At 34.9% G+C, this 17,983-nt stretch overlaps 1 protein-coding gene across 2 annotated transcripts; it reads right to left on the bottom strand.

Moving 5' to 3' along the window:
* Window positions 1-2,913: 2,913 nt before the first annotated feature.
* Window positions 2,914-17,255, bottom strand: LOC117785365 (putative fatty acyl-CoA reductase CG5065). Of its 2 annotated transcripts, none has more exons than XM_034623329.1 (11): window positions 10,445-10,652; window positions 8,150-9,199; window positions 6,160-6,276; window positions 5,989-6,093; window positions 5,772-5,915; window positions 5,571-5,705; window positions 5,383-5,503; window positions 4,582-4,881; window positions 4,375-4,507; window positions 3,894-4,151; window positions 2,914-3,829 (listed from the first exon to the last, which is right to left on the bottom strand). In XM_034623329.1, exons 2-11 carry the CDS (start codon window positions 8,654-8,656, stop codon window positions 3,682-3,684), a joined length of 1,968 nt encoding a protein of 655 aa, XP_034479220.1. In that variant the 5' UTR covers window positions 8,657-9,199; window positions 10,445-10,652; the 3' UTR covers window positions 2,914-3,681. The 2 variants fall into 2 exon arrangements, with proteins under 2 accessions (XP_034479220.1, XP_034479219.1); XM_034623328.1 differs by lacking the exon at window positions 10,445-10,652 and adding an exon at window positions 16,411-17,255 and having other exon boundaries at window positions 3,682-3,829.
* Window positions 17,256-17,983: the final 728 nt, after the last annotated feature.

Here is a 17,983-nt window from a genome sequence, read left to right as displayed (position 1 = left end):
CACATTGTACCCTGATATAAACACTTTTTGTACCTAAAGTCCAGAACCTGACAAGAGTTACATATTTATCGCAATTACCAAACCAAACCGTAACATACCATCTATATACTTATTATTATCATACATGTATTGTTAATGTTGGCGCGCAGAAACATGATCTATTTTATCGAATCGAATCCTTAGTTTATTGAAGACCATCCACTGCTGACCAGGCCAGAATACCTACTTATTAACATACACACATATACAAAAACATATATATTTATCAGCAGTAGAATTTTTTAGTTTTTCGTTAAGTATTTTAAATATGCCGCCAACTAATATCAGTAGTTTTGGATGCAGTTCATTTCTCAACAATAAAATGTCGCAACGAAATTATGAATTATAAAACCAAATATACAAATAAAAAAATCCTTATAAACAATGAGAGAATTATTTAAGTAAACATATAATAATACTTACCAGTATATAAGTATATAAAAACATTAAATAGTATTTTTTATATACTTAATAAAAATCCAGTTGAATGCAAAGTAGTGCATACTTGTAATAACAAAAAAAAGGCGTAAATTAGCTCTAGCTCTAATGAAATATTAAATAAAATAAAATAAAATTGAAGGTTTTCATTTAAATGGTAATTTATTTTGTTATATTTAAAGCAAAACAAATAGAAGATAAAAATAATGATATATGATGATAACGATAACGATGACGTTGAAGATGAAGATGATGAAAACAGAAACGTAAAGACTAGAACAAAACATTTTGTAAGCAGAAATGTGAGTTTAGATCGAATGGAAGTTAGTGAAAAGTGTGTGCTAATAATACTAATTACTCTTAAAGGAAGTTATGCAAATCGAAAAATTAAAATTGTTAAATGTGAATTATTTGGAGGAAGGGGCATTGATAATGAGAACAACAAGTAAAATAAACAGCACTTAAGCTTACTTACAAAAACAATGAGTCCATTTAGAATATACTAAAATTGCATAATTCCCACGCAGAGCACATAAATACAATAAAAAAAATATATTATGAAACTTTTGCTGAAAAAGTAAAGAAAATTCTCTTATTCAATCATATGGAGTTTTGTTAAAGCCCATAAGTATTCAACATGTGCATGGGTTATAATTTTGACTTAGTAATACCATTTTCTCTCAAATAATCTACATGTCTCAGAATCATATGCCCCTTTGAATAGTTTGTGGAGCAATTTAATTGGAAGCACAAACAGATAAATTCAATATACTTATATATAAATATACGTAAGCATATAAGTATGGCATTTTTGTATGGATCATAATTAATTTGTGAGAATTGAAATGGTATTGCTCTTTTAACTCCCATAATCTGAATATCCCACAAGCGACAAAGATGATGAATAAATGAAATATATAAATACTACATATATTGAAATCCCGAGAACCGATATAAAAGACAATTTTAAAGATGGTAGCGTATAAGCGCATGAATTGTGAAAACTGAAGTGGAAAATAAATAATAATAATAAATGAGAATTCATGTGTACAAAAAACAGAGTTGGCTTTTTAACTCCTTCTACGCCCCGAAAGATAGATTAAAACACATTCACATTATTTTTTATAATTTCCTTAATGGTTTTTATTCAATTTTTTATTTTAATTTTTTTCTTCTTCAAATTTCTTTATCTTCTTTTCTAATGAAAAATTACTAAATTCAATTATTTTGCATACCAATAAGAACTAAACCGTTAAATAGCGTTTTACAATTTGTTGTATAGATTTTTATTTATATTATTAATTACCATAGTTTTAGTTAGTATTTTTTTTTAGTTTTTCTAGTCTCTAAGTTATATCTGGTATAAAAAAAATTGGGAAAAAACTGAGACAAAATTGTTGAGTTTCGAAATTTGAGAAAAAATTTCTTCAGTTATCTGCAATAGGCAAAAGTATTACCGATTAAATAAAAGGAAGGAATTCTTCAATTATTTTGGAAGTGTATGTTTTATTGATGCGCTGCAATTTACAAATCGTATTTATAATCATTTAAAATAAAGTTATAATAGATTCTATGCATAAACATAAAAATATTAATTGCACGAAATGTTTTGTGTGATAACCCCAAGACTTACCTAATTCATATCTCATATCTCGGACAACAAACAATTTGATGGAGAGAATGGGAATTGGAAAATGCGGCGCAGACATATGGAAAGTACAAGAAGAATTGGATGCCCCGTTTCGCTAACTGGATGGAATGTTCTTACTATATGTTGTTCTTTGTGTCATGTTTTCAATTTAATTTCGCAATGTTAATTCGTTAATCAATTTATAATATAAATTTAATAATTCCCTTTCGCTAATTGTGTATACAATCTCATGTCAAAAACATTGATCAGTTACATATATATATAGATTTCTATATCTATATGTATACATATAATTTGTTTTTTTCGGCTTTTTTTTAATCATTTTCGCTGATTACGCTTAATTTTTAGGCTGCAAATGCTAAGAAATTGTGTTTGATGTTTATATAAATATATTTGTTATTTAATTATTTATTGGTTTTTGTCTGTTTGTTTCATTTACGCCATATTTGTCATAATATACATATACATAAATTGAATTTTGTATATTTATAATCTGCATATTTTGTTTCACTTTGTCTCCTTTTTGTTTAATAAATTTCTTTTCTATGCTTTTCTTATTGTTGTCGTATATAATTCTGTTTTCGCTTTGTGTTTGTGTTTTTGTTTTGTTTTGTAATATATAAATTGAAAACTTAATTGTAATTGTAAAAATGTTAAAACTAGTAATAATATTTATAATTAATTAATTAGCATAGTTTACGTTACGTTTATGTAATTTAAAGCAATAACAAGCCATTTTATAGTTTTGTTTTTTTTTGTAATATTTTTTTTCTCTAATTTTTTGATAAATAGTTTTTTTTTTTTTTGCAAATGTGTTTGTCGGATTCACTAATTACTGCAAATTGCTTCATTATCTTTGACATAGTTATGTTTATCCATAATCCATAATAGATTTAGTACGAATTTATCGCCGTCCCAAGTGTTGTTTTTTTTTTTTTGTTTTTGTTTTTTGTCTGTTTACGCGAAGGTGGAATAATTTATTTGTATATAAGTATTCTATATACCATTTAATTAGAATCTAGTATTATTTTTTGTTTTTTTTTTCCTTTTAATTTTCATTATTAGTTTTACTTTTATTTGTATTATTATTATTTTTATTTTTACTTAGTTGACTGCACAAAATTTACAAAATTTACGTCTTCAACTCGCCAACGAGAGAACCGACACCCTGGAGAGGCATAAAAGTATCTCAAAAATTGCACAATTGCGTCACACCTGACAGCGGACAGGTACACCTGTGTTCTGCTGGCACTGCAGCTGCATTTTGATGCATTTTATGTGTGTTTGTGTGTATTTATGTGTATGTGTATGTGTGTTTGTGTGTGTATTTGTGTATGCGTCTGTGTCTGTGAATGCCATTTTATTCACCCGATGCATTGTTGTTGTGGTTTTGCTTACTCGTTTTAACATATATAAAAATATGATTATAATTATTTGCTAAAAACCTCTAAAACGTACGCCATGTTTAAAGCATTTAGAAATTGCAAAGAAGAACATCACCAGACAAGACTTATGCTGTTTGTCTCGGTCATCAGATCAACGCAGCCGCATTATTACAAAAATGGTATTAAGCGCGCTATTTTCAACGCATTTTCCAGAAATGCGCTCCACATATCATTCAGACGCTTCGAGCGTGACATCAGAAAACGCCAGGTGAGCAGCACAGCAACCACTTTAACCAGCTGATGCAGATAGTACAGTCTGCAACCGTAAAAAGAATACCAATTAGATATGTTGTCAATAATATTAGTTCAGATTTACCCACCTGACCATGCGCTTTCTGCTGGCGGGCAACGATTCGGGCCGTTGCTTAAACAGAAATTCCCTGAAGCCCAAAACATAACGCTCCACATACTTATCCCAGTTGATGTTGCGCACATCGAAGATGAATATCTCACGATCCTTGGGACTGAGTGTGTGCAGCAGCCCATGGACATTGTCATCCTTGAAGCGCCATTGACGTGTGGCAAAGTATTCTAAGCATTCTACAGCTTTGGCAATTTTGTTTTGTACGTTGACAACACTGTAACAATAGAGTTGAAAGAGTTACAAGTTTGCATTAATTTTAGTGAGCTTTGACAAAGGCAGCAACAATTGATTATAGAACTTTCAAAGCTCTACTTCTATGTGTTATCTGTGAGAAAGCTCTTTGCTTTAGAAGAGTGGTGTTCAAAATAATACCATTTTTTATCGCATATGATAGAAAAAAGTTCTTTATTTTGCACAACCCTGCTTTGGACACTTACAATGGTTTCTTTCCCATTATGCGCGCCACTCCATCCAGTATATAGGCCGGTAAAAAGTGTTTTAGTAAACAATTCAGCGTATTCATTGGACGATTCATGCGCAGGTCGCCAGTTGGATACCACAGACAACCCTCTATAATAATAATCAAGAAAATAAATGGAGAAAGTTAGAAAATAGTTGAAAATTCATTCCATAGTTAAACGTACCCAAGGGATGTTTGCGCACACTCGTCATGGCAAATTTGACAAACTCAGACCATATGATGGGATTACGTTGACCGGTACAACAATTGTAAATGAGTAAATTATTGGATTTACGCGTCGCTGTGCGCCAGGCGGCGGCAATCATTAGATTAATCACAATATCGACAGGTACCATATCGGCCACATAGTTCTTCTCACACATCATTGTGCGGAACATGCCCTTGGCCAGCGCCGAGACTAGACCCGTTGGCCCATTAAAGTTATCCACCCAACCAGCGAACGGTTCATTCAGGCTGGCAGTCACTGTAAAACATAATAAGTTTATTAATTATACGACTACTTAATAAGTTAGAGAATATAAAGGCAATAAAAATACTAATAAAAACAATTATGTTCATAATAGTTCATTAATTTCATATCAAATACTATTAATAATCAAGTAAAAATACAAACAGTTAGTCAATAATTCACACATCTGTTGATTTTTTAAAATAGTTAAATTTAACGAAAAAAAAATAGGTCACTTGTTCTAAAAACTTGAATAATAACTATAAAATAAGAATTTACATAAAAATTTGTAATAAGTATTTTTAGCAAGAGAAAATGTGTACATTTTAAATTGTATCAAAACACTTTCTGGACTAACTGTATGTTCACAATTATAAACAGAAATAATCAATAGGGATTATGTAATTAAAAAAAAAGGTTTAAGTATCATTACTGCTAGCCTTTTGAATTATAAGTGAACTTAATACTTTTAGCGCTGGGAATCAATGAAATAAATTTAATTAAATAAAAACCTACCAATTGAGGGCCTCACAATGGCAACGGGCAGATTTCCAGCCTCCTTAAGTAACATATGCTCCGCTAAGGCTTTTGTAAATGTGTACGTATTGGGACGTTTGCCAATGAGGCGCGGTGTCAGCTGTATAATTGAAAAGTAATTAAATAATTACAAAAATTTTAAAACATTAAAAATCAGCTGTACCGACCTGATCGAGTATATCTTCTGGAAGCCAGTTGATTAGTGAGATTATATCATCGGGATTATAGGGTGGTGCATAGATAACCTCTGATACATCGGTTCTATCGCAATTGCAATAGGCAGTGGAAACGTGAATCAAGGCCTAAAAGAATACAACAATTTAAAAATGAACAAGTTTAATGATATATAATAAATAGGGACAACTCACGTCTAGGGACATCATACGATGGCACAGCTCAACTAAACGTTTCGTGCCCAACATATTGATTGTGACAGACAGTTTCAGTTTCTCATCGAATTTCACAGTGGCAGCTGAATGAAATACAATGGAAACATTGCGACAAAGTAGGCTCTGAATATAAAAGAGAATATTATAATGAAATCAAGTGTTTAAAATTAACAATTTCTTTATGATTATAACTTGCCTGATCGCTCTCAGAGATGCCCAGTTCCTCAGATGTAATATCGCCGGATATGGGTATAACTTTGCTTAATTCCTTGGGCTTCTCGCGACGCAATGATTCAAAAAGCTACAAACCAAATAATTAATTCATAAGCTTAAAGTAGATTAAAGATATTTCCAGTTATTTATTTACCGGTGCATTTAGGAGTTCCGTAAGGCGCGCCGAGACCTCCTGACCGCGTTTCGGTCGTATCAGAAGATATATATTTCTTATATCCGGACATGAGCGTAACAGTTTCTCAACGAGCACCTGTAAATTGATTAAAACGATGAGTGCTTAAGTCAAACATTTAGTTTACCCTAATTTGGGGCAACACTTGAGGATGATTAAACCATTTCCAGACAAATAAAACATATCCATTAGACCATAAACTATAATTGTGGCCAGCCAATCAGGCAGTCAAGTGGCCACCTAAATTGAGTGCCATCAATACCCATTCACAAATAATCGTGAGTGTGCGAAGGACATTGACAGGAAGTGCACGCAGCCTGACACGCCCTAAAAACTATATAAAAATTGTACACCCAAAATTACACACAGACAATAGACAATAGACAATGACAATGGCTATTTTATGGTGTGTTTAGGGGCGGTAATAGCAGCAGGGTTGAAGAAGGGGCGTGGTCAGTTATGACGTACAGGTTGCAAGTTATGACATTTAAATTACAGTGCGGCGATTATAAAAATCGATGACTGCGACAGCAACAATATTCCTAAGAGCGTGCTAAACAAATAACACTTGTCACACTGTGCAATCGAGTGGCAGTCTGAGCGGCGCCGCGTTGCCAGCGATTACATGCCATAATGACGCAGGCAGGAGGCATGCAACTTGGCCAACAAACATAGGAAGAAATCGACACAAGAGCTGCAGGATCTGAGTATTAGAAGTCGAGGCGTAGTCGAGTCTATCTTTGTGTATGTGCATGTTCATTCACTTGACGAACAATTAGAGATGTGGCACTCACACACACATACACACATACACAAACAAGCAACTATGACCTAAGCAAATGTGTGTAAAATAAGACAACAATGAGTAAGAGCGAGTAAGAGTGAGGCTGTTCCGGCTTGAGTGTCACTGAAAATCGCTTTTTGCTTCAGTTTTAAATTCTACACATCTTCCTCTCTGACTCCCTCTCACTGCTGATGCAAACCTCGTGTTTGTTTGAAGACTGCCGTCACACTGCAAAGTTGATTTGCATACAAACATCTGACTAAGTATATATATTTACGTCTAATAGAACAACAAGCTCATTTGGGTCGTAAGTGGTTGCTAGGCGTGGCCATAACCAAAGAGTTCAACAGTTCATGATGCATATTATGCAAACAGAAACACACGTGGCGTATGCGTGATGCCAAACGCCAGCTGCCCACCAAAGTAGGCAATGAAAATTGCTAGCCTAGTTAAAAGAATTTCATTTTAGCAGTTAACAGTTCTACATCTATATGAAAATGTTGTAAAACTAAAAAGCTATTAACATGCAAGTGCATGTCAACGTTAGAGATGAACGAGAATAGTGATTTTGATGTGGAAAGAATTGGATATCGAATATTCAAATTTTAGAGCAGTTATTTTCAAGGCGATAACCATAGCTGAACACAGTTGCCACATTTATATTAAAATAGGTAAAAAATTACAATCGCTGATATATTGAGCTCAATTTGTTTTAAGTGTTTATTATTTTTTTAATTAACTTCCACTTACTCACGTTGGAAAATGCAATTCAAAATGTATTTGTGTTGCCAGTTTAGCTTATAATAAATACAAATATTTTGATTTTTAAGTGAAAGAAGAATTTTATAGCTTTTGTAATTTGATTTTTTGGGTGCTTTTAAGCTTTGCAATTTTTAGGCAGTTCTTTTCTAATTTTTCTGTCAAAATAAGCTTATTATAACTTCGAAAATTCTGGTAGACTGACCGAAAATTGAATATTTTCCCTGAAATCTGATACATAATATATGAAAAATGTGTCCACAGCGGTAATTTGCGCAAGGGTAGATAATTTGAACTAGCACGAAAATACTATCAATATATAGTTTGTTAAGAGTAACAAATAAAAAACCGAACCAATTCAAGACAATTTAAATAAGATAAACGTATTTTGATGAATCGATAACTTACCTTTCCCATAAAGCCAGTGCCGCCTGTAATGAATACGCTGCGTCCGGCATAGAACTGTCCGATGGGCACATAACTGGCATCGTCGGCTCTGTAGCGCTCATAGGGCGACTGCAGGCCGCCATTGCTGGGCAGCGCTGTGGCAGGCACGGCATTCAACAGAGCCGCATTGAGACCGGCTGCGGCTGTACCAGCACTACCGGCTACCGTTGACATGCCTGCAGCATTGCCGGAACCACTTCCGCTGCCGGAGTTGGCATAGCTGGCAGCTGCTGCATGTGCCGCTGCAGTGAGTCCATTGCTGCGCTGATGCGATGAGTGGTTGCCATTCATCAGTGAAAATCCAGCATCGCCATTGCTGTTGCTGTTGCTATTGTTGTGGCTGTGGCTGTTGCTGTTGTTGCTGCTGCTGTGCGGTTGTTGTGCGGGCTGTGACGACTGTTTGAGGCTGCTGCTGCTGCTGCTGATGCAGTTTTCCGTTTCTGTTTTCTTGGCTACGGCGTGTGACATGTTCGTTGCGTTGTTCTTGCTGAGTTTTTTATGTTTTGTATTTATTTATGTATATATTATCCTTATGTTAACCCTTGCGCTTACGTTACTTAGGAAGCAGTTATGTAATTTAAGATGTGCGCTTTCTTCTTCTTCTGCTTGTTCTTTCAACTAAAATTATTTGATTTTATTGTTCAAGTTTCGCTTTGTTTGTTCTCTTGGAAATGTTTTGCTTTTTTATGTTTTTTTTTTTGTTGATTTTCGGGAAGTTATCTGTTGTTTACGTGGAACACGTCTGCTTTGTTGGCTCCAGTATCAAATTGTTAACCATATATATTATAAATAATAATATATAATTAAATTTCACAGTAGTTTATTGAAAATGCTGCTGCCGTCGTTGAGCGCTTATCCATTTTTGTATCAAAGAATCTGGGAGAACACACCAGTTAAACATAAAATAAGGAACAGGAACAGGAGTAATTCCGTGTGCACGTTTTTCAATGTATATCTGTAACTGTGTGTGAAAGGGGCGACAGAGCTGCTAAATTTTTAAGTGTTGCTTAGCTGAAAGAAAGAGAAAAAATAATACAAATAATTAATATATTTAGGTATTTAATTAGTTGAAAAGTTGACTTCTGTTTACAAAGCCATGGCTACAAAGGCCAAATATATTTAGTTATTTAAAGGAAGAGAGAACAGCTGCAGTAGCAATTATTTTTTTACATAAAAATTTAATTTTAGTTCAAGGAGAAAATTTAATAATTAATTTTTCTGCTGATTTTCAAAAAATCTGTTCGGGAGAGAGAACATCTGCAGCTATTATTTTTCTTTAAGTTAAAAAAAGCAAATTTTAGTCGAAATACATAATTTAATAATTAGTATTTTTATTTAACTAAAGCAAATCGGTTGGGGAGGCAGAGAACACCTGCAGCTAGAATTATTTTTTGTTAAATAATGTTGATATGTACAATTTTGTATTTTATATTTGATTTAAGTTTAAAATAAATCTGTAAGAAGGAGATATAAATATCTTTAAACATAAAAAATCCAAAGTTTAGGTGAAATGAAAAACTTAAAAGAGATTAAAAATATTAATATTTTTATTCAATTTAACTAAGGGAGACAGAGAACACCTGCAGCTTTAATTATTTTTCGTTATTTTTAGTTAAATCGTTAAATTATATAATTTATATATTTTTTTTTAATTTGAAAGAAATCTGAAATCGACACAGGAAACACCTGCTGCTACATCAATTTCTCTTTAAGAAATTAATTTTATTTAATTTAATATTCTATATAAGAAATATAAAATAACACCTGCAGCTACAATTATAAAAAATAAATTAATTTTAGTTAAATTGTTAAAATAAATTATTAATTTTTTCCTTTGCTTAAAAGAAATCTGTGAAAAAGATAGAGAACACCTGCAGCTACAATTATTTTTGTTAAATAAAAAAAGTTAATTTTAGTTAAAACGTTAAACTAAATTAGTTCTGGAACCGATTATGTTAAGTTGAAGCTAACTAAGATTTGAAAAGGGGAAACCCGTCCAGACCCAGATCACAGCCTAAGCTGTCTTTCTATCAAAATGTCATTTATGAGAGCCTGTATCTATAAATAGTTGACATCGACATGGGTAAACATCAATTTTTTGGGCAAGCGACAGGCGATGTGACGTCTTTTGGTGTGATTTTCGTCCTTGAAAGACAGTCAGCCCCAATTGAAATGCAATAATAACCAAACTGTGACGCTTTTATCCTTTAAGAGTAACACACACACAAACACACACACACACTCACAAATATATACATGGACTCATTCACGAGCTCAACCGCAGTTCAATTTAACGCACAATAGAACTAAATATGTAAAGCTCTTAAAGACTTTAAGCCGCTTAAGAAGCGTCAGTGAAAGGCACTAGCCAATTGAGGAACCAACAAATTCAGAAAAACCGGCAACAACCGTTCAACAACTGGGACACTGCTGTCGATATCGACGACAGATTACGAATGCGCACTGTGCCGACTGTGGTCTGCCATTCTATATTGAAATGTCCAACTGTGAGAGTCGACCAAGTAATTCTATTTGGCCATTTTTCACACATCATCAGGCTAGAAACAACTTTAGATCCACTTCTAAGAGACCGATCAGTTATAGCCGCAACTTAGATGCGCTATAAAATCCCCAAAGTAAAGTCTAAGCTTCCACTAAGCTTTCACACAGACACAGTTCACGCACTTGTAAAAGCTTTGCTGCCTTCTAGACTCACAAAAGCTCACTAATACAATGTAATGTAGAGCATGGAAAATTAGTTGAAGCTTAGTTTAGTTTCCTTAACAACTAAAATGCTCAGCCAAGAAACTTAGCGGATTTACAAATCAAACAAACGTCATCTCGCCAACAAGTTAAAGTTGTAAAAAAAAAATGAATGAATTTGTCAACAAATGCAAATGCTGCTAAGTGCTTGTCTTGTTCTACGGATACGAGTACAAATAACAAAAAAAGCAAATTTTGAAAAGAAAAAAAAGCCATTTCGTTAGAATATTGCTCGTGAAAATAAATGTCGTAACCCCCCGCTAATGGTAACGTAAAAAAAGAAACACACCCAATAGGGCAATGTATATATAATGATTACCCATCTGTATGTTTATACACATATTTATCGAACAGAGTACAACTTGTCACACGGACGGACAGACAGACAGACAGACGGACAGACAGACAGCCGGCATCCGCATCAGTTACTTCCCCATTTTATATTTACATTTACGTTTACGTTTTCATAGAGAAAACTTTGCACCTGGTCGTAATTGCCTTTGCTAATTACCAAAAGCAACAACAATTAAAGCAACAACAAAAGTAACAGCATCGGCAATAGTACAAAAAAAATTCAAATTAAACACTGTCCAAATATTGATTATAGACAGGAACTACGACGAATACGACAAAAGGCAATGTCCATCTGATGATGTTAGGGAACATCTCGATGGCTGAACTGAAATGCGTCTCAAATTCAAGTCCAAGCTTGGGACTTGGGCCACAACCCATGGCTTTCACTTTTAAATATCTAAATTCCGCAATATGGATTTTTTTTCTTTCTTTCTTTCTTCTTGCTTGTTGTTGTCGTATTTAAATTTTTGGTAATTTTTGTTTTTTTTTCGTTCGGTTAACCGAAATGTTCAAACTTTCGTTTTCATTTAAGGTACAACAGAAATCTATTTCCAGAGAGATAATAAAAGAGAGAGAGAGAGAGAGTAGTAAGCGAAAGAGAGCAAAAGATACAACAGAGATTTCAATTTTTTAACGTATTTTACTTCTTCTTTTTGCTCATTTGTATTTAAAGTTTCTTTCACTGACGCAGCATTTATTGTTTATTGTTGTTGCTGATGTTGTTGTTGTTGTTTCGTTCGGTTTAAGAAATGTGTTAAAATGGCCCACGAAATTGGCACAGCTTTTTCATGATATTATCGAATCATATCCGCTGTTTCGACCCAAACTAGTAGCTGCCGTATAATTAAAGTTTAAACAACTCGACGACCATCTGACAATCGAGCGGTCTCATCACGTAACTGTAAATTTATCAATGGACCTTCCCAGGGAATCCAGTTTTTCGGTCAGCCACTTCTTCTTCTTCCTCTTCTTCTTCACTGCCTCATTCTAAAGTGAAATTTCTTGAAAATCAACTTTTCATCACTCTGTCTCTCTTCTTCTCTCTGCTTCTCTTTCGCTTGGACTCTCTTTCTCTGCGAGAGACAACACAAAATTCGCGCGCCTAAGCAAATACAAGTCAGAGACCCACCGTGCACCATCGCACCATCGCACCATCGCACCACTGCACCACCAGCTGAACTGAACCACGCCTCTGCGCGTGTTAACCAAACATGAAGACCAATCTGTAACTGCACCACTGTGTGAATATACGTGTGTATAGCAGTGTATATATGTATTTGTGTGTGTGTGTGTGTGCGTGTGTATGCTGTTAAACGGTAAACATTCAACCTGCCTTGACAAGGTAGTTACAGTGTTGTGCCCGTGTATTGTCTGACCCATTTCCTATAATCGTGCCGCATATCATCACCGTCAGCGTCATCGACTTCGACAGCAGCGACAACAACGACAACTGGCCCTGGTCTCTCATTCGACGCTGTTCGTCTTTGTCTGACCATTACTGGCTACGTTTTAGGCCAATACCCTCTGCAAAAAGTTGGCTATAACAAATTGAATATCCAATGTGTAACCCCGATTCTCAAAGCACATGAACACTATGACGACATGATAAAAATATAATTTTAAAATACATTAAAACAAAACAAAGATAAATAATAATGTGTTAATACAAATAACTCTATCCAAAGTACTGAAAATAAATTTTATATGTTTTTGAAAATAAAATCAATAATACTCAAATGAAATTAATCAAAATTTACAATATATGTACTTATATGATAATCATAATTGAAATCAGTTAAATCGAATTTTTCTATTTGTGGGTACCATAGTAAAATAAGCCCTAGTATTACATTTTGCTCTCAAAATCCTGTTGACCTATTACCTGCATCTTTTTTACTTATTATCTGAATATCGTCTTAATTAAAAAATAAAATATTTAAATCGAATATTCATGACTCGAGAAAACGTTCTTTTTGCAGTTTTTATTGTTAATTAATATCAGACTGATTGTTTACGCTCTGTTACTATCTCTTAATTAAATCATTTTGTGCGAATAACAGTCAATAACTGAAAGCAAATTAATTTCTAGCCTGAAATCGTAAGCCGAGAAGTGTATTCATGGTTCGGTGCATCAAATAAAATTCTTTTATTCTGCTTTCTGATTGCATTTAAAGACATCTAGATATGTCACCGCATTTTTCCCGATTCTTTTGCTCACAGAGACCTTGTTGCTTTCGGATTACAAGTCTTTGGGGAAGTATCGAATAGATTGAATTGAGAGTGGTCGTCATTCTAAGTTGTTTTGTGTTGATTTTAGCAATTTTTCAAATTCACTAACGAAAGTTCAAGTACTAAGAGTTTTCACTTTTCTAGGGATCTAATTTGAGGGGTCTCTAATAGTCTCATAAGGTCTAATTATGTAAATGTAATGTCCAAAGCGGATGCTGGGCACAATTCATAATGGGTCTGTGCCCTCTATTCTATTGAACCTAAGCTGCCGCCTCATTCTCCTATTCCTCTATCCCCTACCGCCCCCCCCCTCTTACCTATCCCTTGGATCTATCTGCATTTACAGTTATCGTAAGTTATCTATGCTTTGTGTGTAATTGAATAAATCTGTGATGGAATCTGTGATGTGCTGACCTGAGCTCTGCTTTGCCCACAAATCTCTTCCTCTCTATCTCTATCTCTGCCACTCTGTCGCTCTCTTTCTCACTGATACGCTCTCTCGCTCTCTCTCTTTCTATCTCTTTCTAGCTGCCTGCGACTGAGCCCATAATTTGCGTTTTGATTAACAAACAAAGCGCTTCGCAGTTTACAGCATAAAAGTTAAATTTAAGTGTGTATAATGGGGCCCCCGCCAGAGTGAAACTGTTGTCGCTGCGTCCGCCGTACCCCCATTCGTTATTTACCACCCGCCCCGCCCCGCCCCCAAATACCCAGTTCCCAATTTTCCAGTGCCCCGTCAGTTTAGACGACCAATTGAGACTCTCAGCTGACCGTCTCTCCAAGTTAGATATTAAATAATTTACAATTAGAATTTATAGAATTTATTTTTAGCCTTTAGGCATGAGCTAAGACTGTATAATACATATGCTAACATCTTAAACCAAAGCCAAGAACAATGTCTACAGTCTCAATTAAGATAAACCCCACTAATTAACCAAATATATATATATATATATATATATATATGTGTGCTTATCTGTATAAATTTGTCGCTCATTTTCCACATGCCAAGTCGCCTTTTAGGCATTTTTTGATTTATGAAATTGCGTTGCAATTTTCCAAAATTAAGATTTATGAATTGCGCGACAGCACGTGAGATTGATTAGACTATATAGTACTTTAAAATATATATGATGAGGGGAAAGCTAGATCAAGATAAGAGCTAACATGTGTTTCTAATTTTCTAAAAGCAACACATTAAATAAGGCTAGAGAAAAAACTGTAAGTGTTAAAGTGCTAAAGTAATTATGGAATGTATTCAGTGAAAGGAAGTGATAATATAGACAGACTCTTAGTAAAATAAAAAGATTTAACAACATGATAGTGTGAAGAAGTCAAACGATTTTTGCAGGAAATAGAAAGAATTTAGAATAGCCATAAAATTAAAATATAAATATAAATAAATAAATAAAAAGTTTAATACAGACAGAAATAGTTTGGATTGTAATAAAACTCAAAATAGCTGTAAAAATTGCGATTTGAAAGAAATATCAGGAGTTTTAATTACAAAAAAAAAAAAATTTTAAAAAAAGTAAATTAAAAATAAATAAAAAAATTTTGAAAGCTGTTATTAATGGGAAAAAAGTTGAAGAAAGAATTTGGGCTTTAATAAGATTTAAAAAACATGTTAAAAATAAGGAAATTAATAAAAGAAAAAAAAAAAAGAATATTATAAATACAAAATACAAAAAATTATACTTGTTTATCTATCATAAATAAGTCTCATAACAAAACAATCAAGTGCGTCACAGGTAATTAACTGGGACATCAAATATTCTAATCGGGTTATCCCATTTTTATGGGACTGCCAACCCATTTAACGGGTAGCTATTAAAAGTATTGTCACATTGCAACTTAGAATTCAATCGGGTATTCATAATTGCGAAAGTGTTTGAAAACAACGAAAGAAATTTCGCCAAATGCTGATCTGAAAAGCGCGGCACGTAATCAATAGAAAGACTCGATGAAATCGAGTTGACATATTGACATATATATAGTTTGTATATTGTATATTGTATTGATATGTTTACTTGATTTCTTGGCTTGCCAAAATGTTGGCAAAATAAAGTTGGAAAGCCCATGGAATTTCGACTGCATTTGCACATGCGCAGTGCCTGATAAAGTGGGTCAATGCGTTGTTGGATGGTTGAAATGTTGGATTGTTGGATTGCTGGGCCCTCATGCAATTGTCATTTTGCCAGTTATTACACTGTCCGATAAATATATACTATAAATGCATATAGTGTACATATGTATGTATATTTATTCAAATTGTGGTTGTATTGCCATTACAGACAGCCTCCAAAAATGTGACAAGATATCAGCGAAACGAGAGCGTATACGTATAAGTAAATACTTAGCTCCAAAAAAAAAAAAAAAAAAAACAACGCCAACCTTTTCGCAACTTTTGGTAACGGAATTGCAATATGGTTGAGGTAGCTGCTATAGCTATAAGTAGTTGTATCTGTATAGTCTGTGTATCTGTTACGGTCTCTAGCTCTCTGTAGCTGACCGTGATCCATGTTTACTTATTATGCTGCGTCTTCATTTTCGTTAAGAGTGTATGTGTGTGTGTGAGTGTGTGTTTGTGTGCAAATTTTATTTGTAAATATGCTGTGATTAATATTACAAATACAAAAAAAGGTTTCGAAAATATTTGTGTTGTTGTTGTAGCAACTTTCTCGTTGAAGACGACTTTAGTTTTAGACTAAATATTACGTCAACGTTGCATAAGCATCCCAATGCTGTACCCCCTCTACCCTCTCCTCTCCCCGCCCCCCATTGCCGTTAATCAGTAAGCCAACCCTACCCCTTTAATGGCAAATATTTGCTGATCGTTTGCTTATTTTTAGCCACGCAGTCGGCCTTACACTTACTTGTCAGAAATGAGTTAAGAAAACAAATTAACAAATCGCCGCCAAATCGTAGCTAAAGATGCGGAAAGTTGCACGTTGCACGTTGTCGATTTTCCAACTGTCAGTTTTCCAATTGCCAGCTTTTCAGTTTTCCAGTTGCAACTTGATTATTGTTTGGATTGTTTTGAAGTTTGTCTGTTTCGGCGCGCGATATCAAAAGAGATTTAGGTCAATGACATTTATGTGCAAGAATTTGATGTTGTTGTTGTTGGTAACACTTTCGTTTCGACGCTGGCGGGGGCGTGGCGAGGGCGAGGGCGGGTGGGGGGAAAAACGGGGTTAGAGCTGAACGGGGTCGAGACTATGAGTATTTCGTTGAATTTGAAATTGACACTATTATCAAGGCTGGGCAATCTTTGGATTTGCTTAATGGTAATGTTTTCGGGTTACTCATAAAGCTGTGACACACAAAAAACCTTGCGATCGACTGAAATTCTGCTCAAGAAATTTCTCCAAATATTTTCACTTTTGCGCGGAGACGGAGACAAAGACCGAGACGCAGACGGAGACGGAGAATGCGAGTGTTTGTCTTAAACGCTGCGCATGCGCAAAGAAATCAAAAGAGAGTGCAAGACAGTAGGAAAGACAGAGAGAGAGAGAGAGAGCGAAAGAGAGCCGTCACGCACACACTGTTACACACGCACGCAAGCACGCACGCACAGGCAGAAAGAGAGGAAGAGAGTGAGTGAGAAAGAGAGAGAGCGCGTTGCGGTTCTATGCTCGCTTATCGGTTATCGCTAACAATTTCGGTATTTCGATGTATCCCGGTGTCGGATCGATCTCGCAAGACGCGTCCGCTACGTACGCCGGCTGGAACTGAACTAAACTTTGATGGCAAAGAAGTGAAAGACTTTATGCAGCGTCAGCCAGCGTCGACAGCGACTGAGACGGAGACGGAGACAGAGACAGCAGCAGAGAGCAGAAGCAGAAGCAGAGACAGAGGCATCGATGTTTTATGGACAAGAAAGGCAGCCACAAAGCGCACAAAAGAAAGCCATGGGCATCAAAAGGGGGGGTGGGCAGGGGGCGTGCAGAGCGACACGTAAACGACGTCGACTGCGACGGCGACTGCGACGGCGACAGCGATGGTGGCATGCAACAAGCTTTAATTGAAAAAGCCGCAAAGAACTGTGAAAAACGAGTCGTGGAAATGATGTGAGGCACCAGAGCATATGTGTGTGGAAAAACCTGACTGAGCATGCAAAGAAATTCAATCTTGCCGCATGGAGACCAGTTCAGTTGAGGCCCAAAGCCAGTGGCCAGCACTGACATTGACCACGGTGCAGCGATGTCGAAAGAGGTCAAAGTGTCAGTGTTGCCATTTTGTTGGCTTTGCCACTAGATTTAGTAACGTACTTTTATGCTTGCTTGTGACTGAAAATTTTATCTTCTCAGCAAGTCTTATTTTTTGGCTTTTTTCTATTTTAGTTTCCTTTTTTTTTTTTGGTACAAAACTCGTAATGTGAATCCAAATAGTGAATCGAGTTTAAAATCGAAATGTAACAATCGAAAATAAAAAGAATCGAGTTATGGA

The sequence above is a fragment of the Drosophila innubila genome (assembly GCF_004354385.1).
Source record: "Drosophila innubila isolate TH190305 chromosome 2R unlocalized genomic scaffold, UK_Dinn_1.0 1_C_2R, whole genome shotgun sequence".
NCBI classification, from domain to species: Eukaryota; Metazoa; Arthropoda; class Insecta; order Diptera; family Drosophilidae; genus Drosophila; species Drosophila innubila.
Note: the sequence above shows the minus strand (reverse complement) of the source record. Positions and strands in the feature narration are given on the sequence as shown.

What these genes read in the sequence shown, in the direction of transcription:
- LOC117785365 (XM_034623328.1), bottom strand. Translation starts at nt 8,656, where the DNA reads ATGTCACACGCCGTAGCCAAGAAAACAGAAACGGAAAACTGCATCAGC. An exon ending in CGGAACTCCTAAATGCACCG is followed by an intron (nt 6,094 to 6,159) that starts GTAAATAAATAA and finishes TTTGGTTTGTAG; the next exon opens with CTTTTTGAATCATTGCGTCG. An exon ending in AGCAGAAAGCGCATGGTCAG is followed by an intron (nt 3,830 to 3,893) that starts GTGGGTAAATCT and finishes TTACGGTTGCAG; the next exon opens with ACTGTACTATCTGCATCAGC.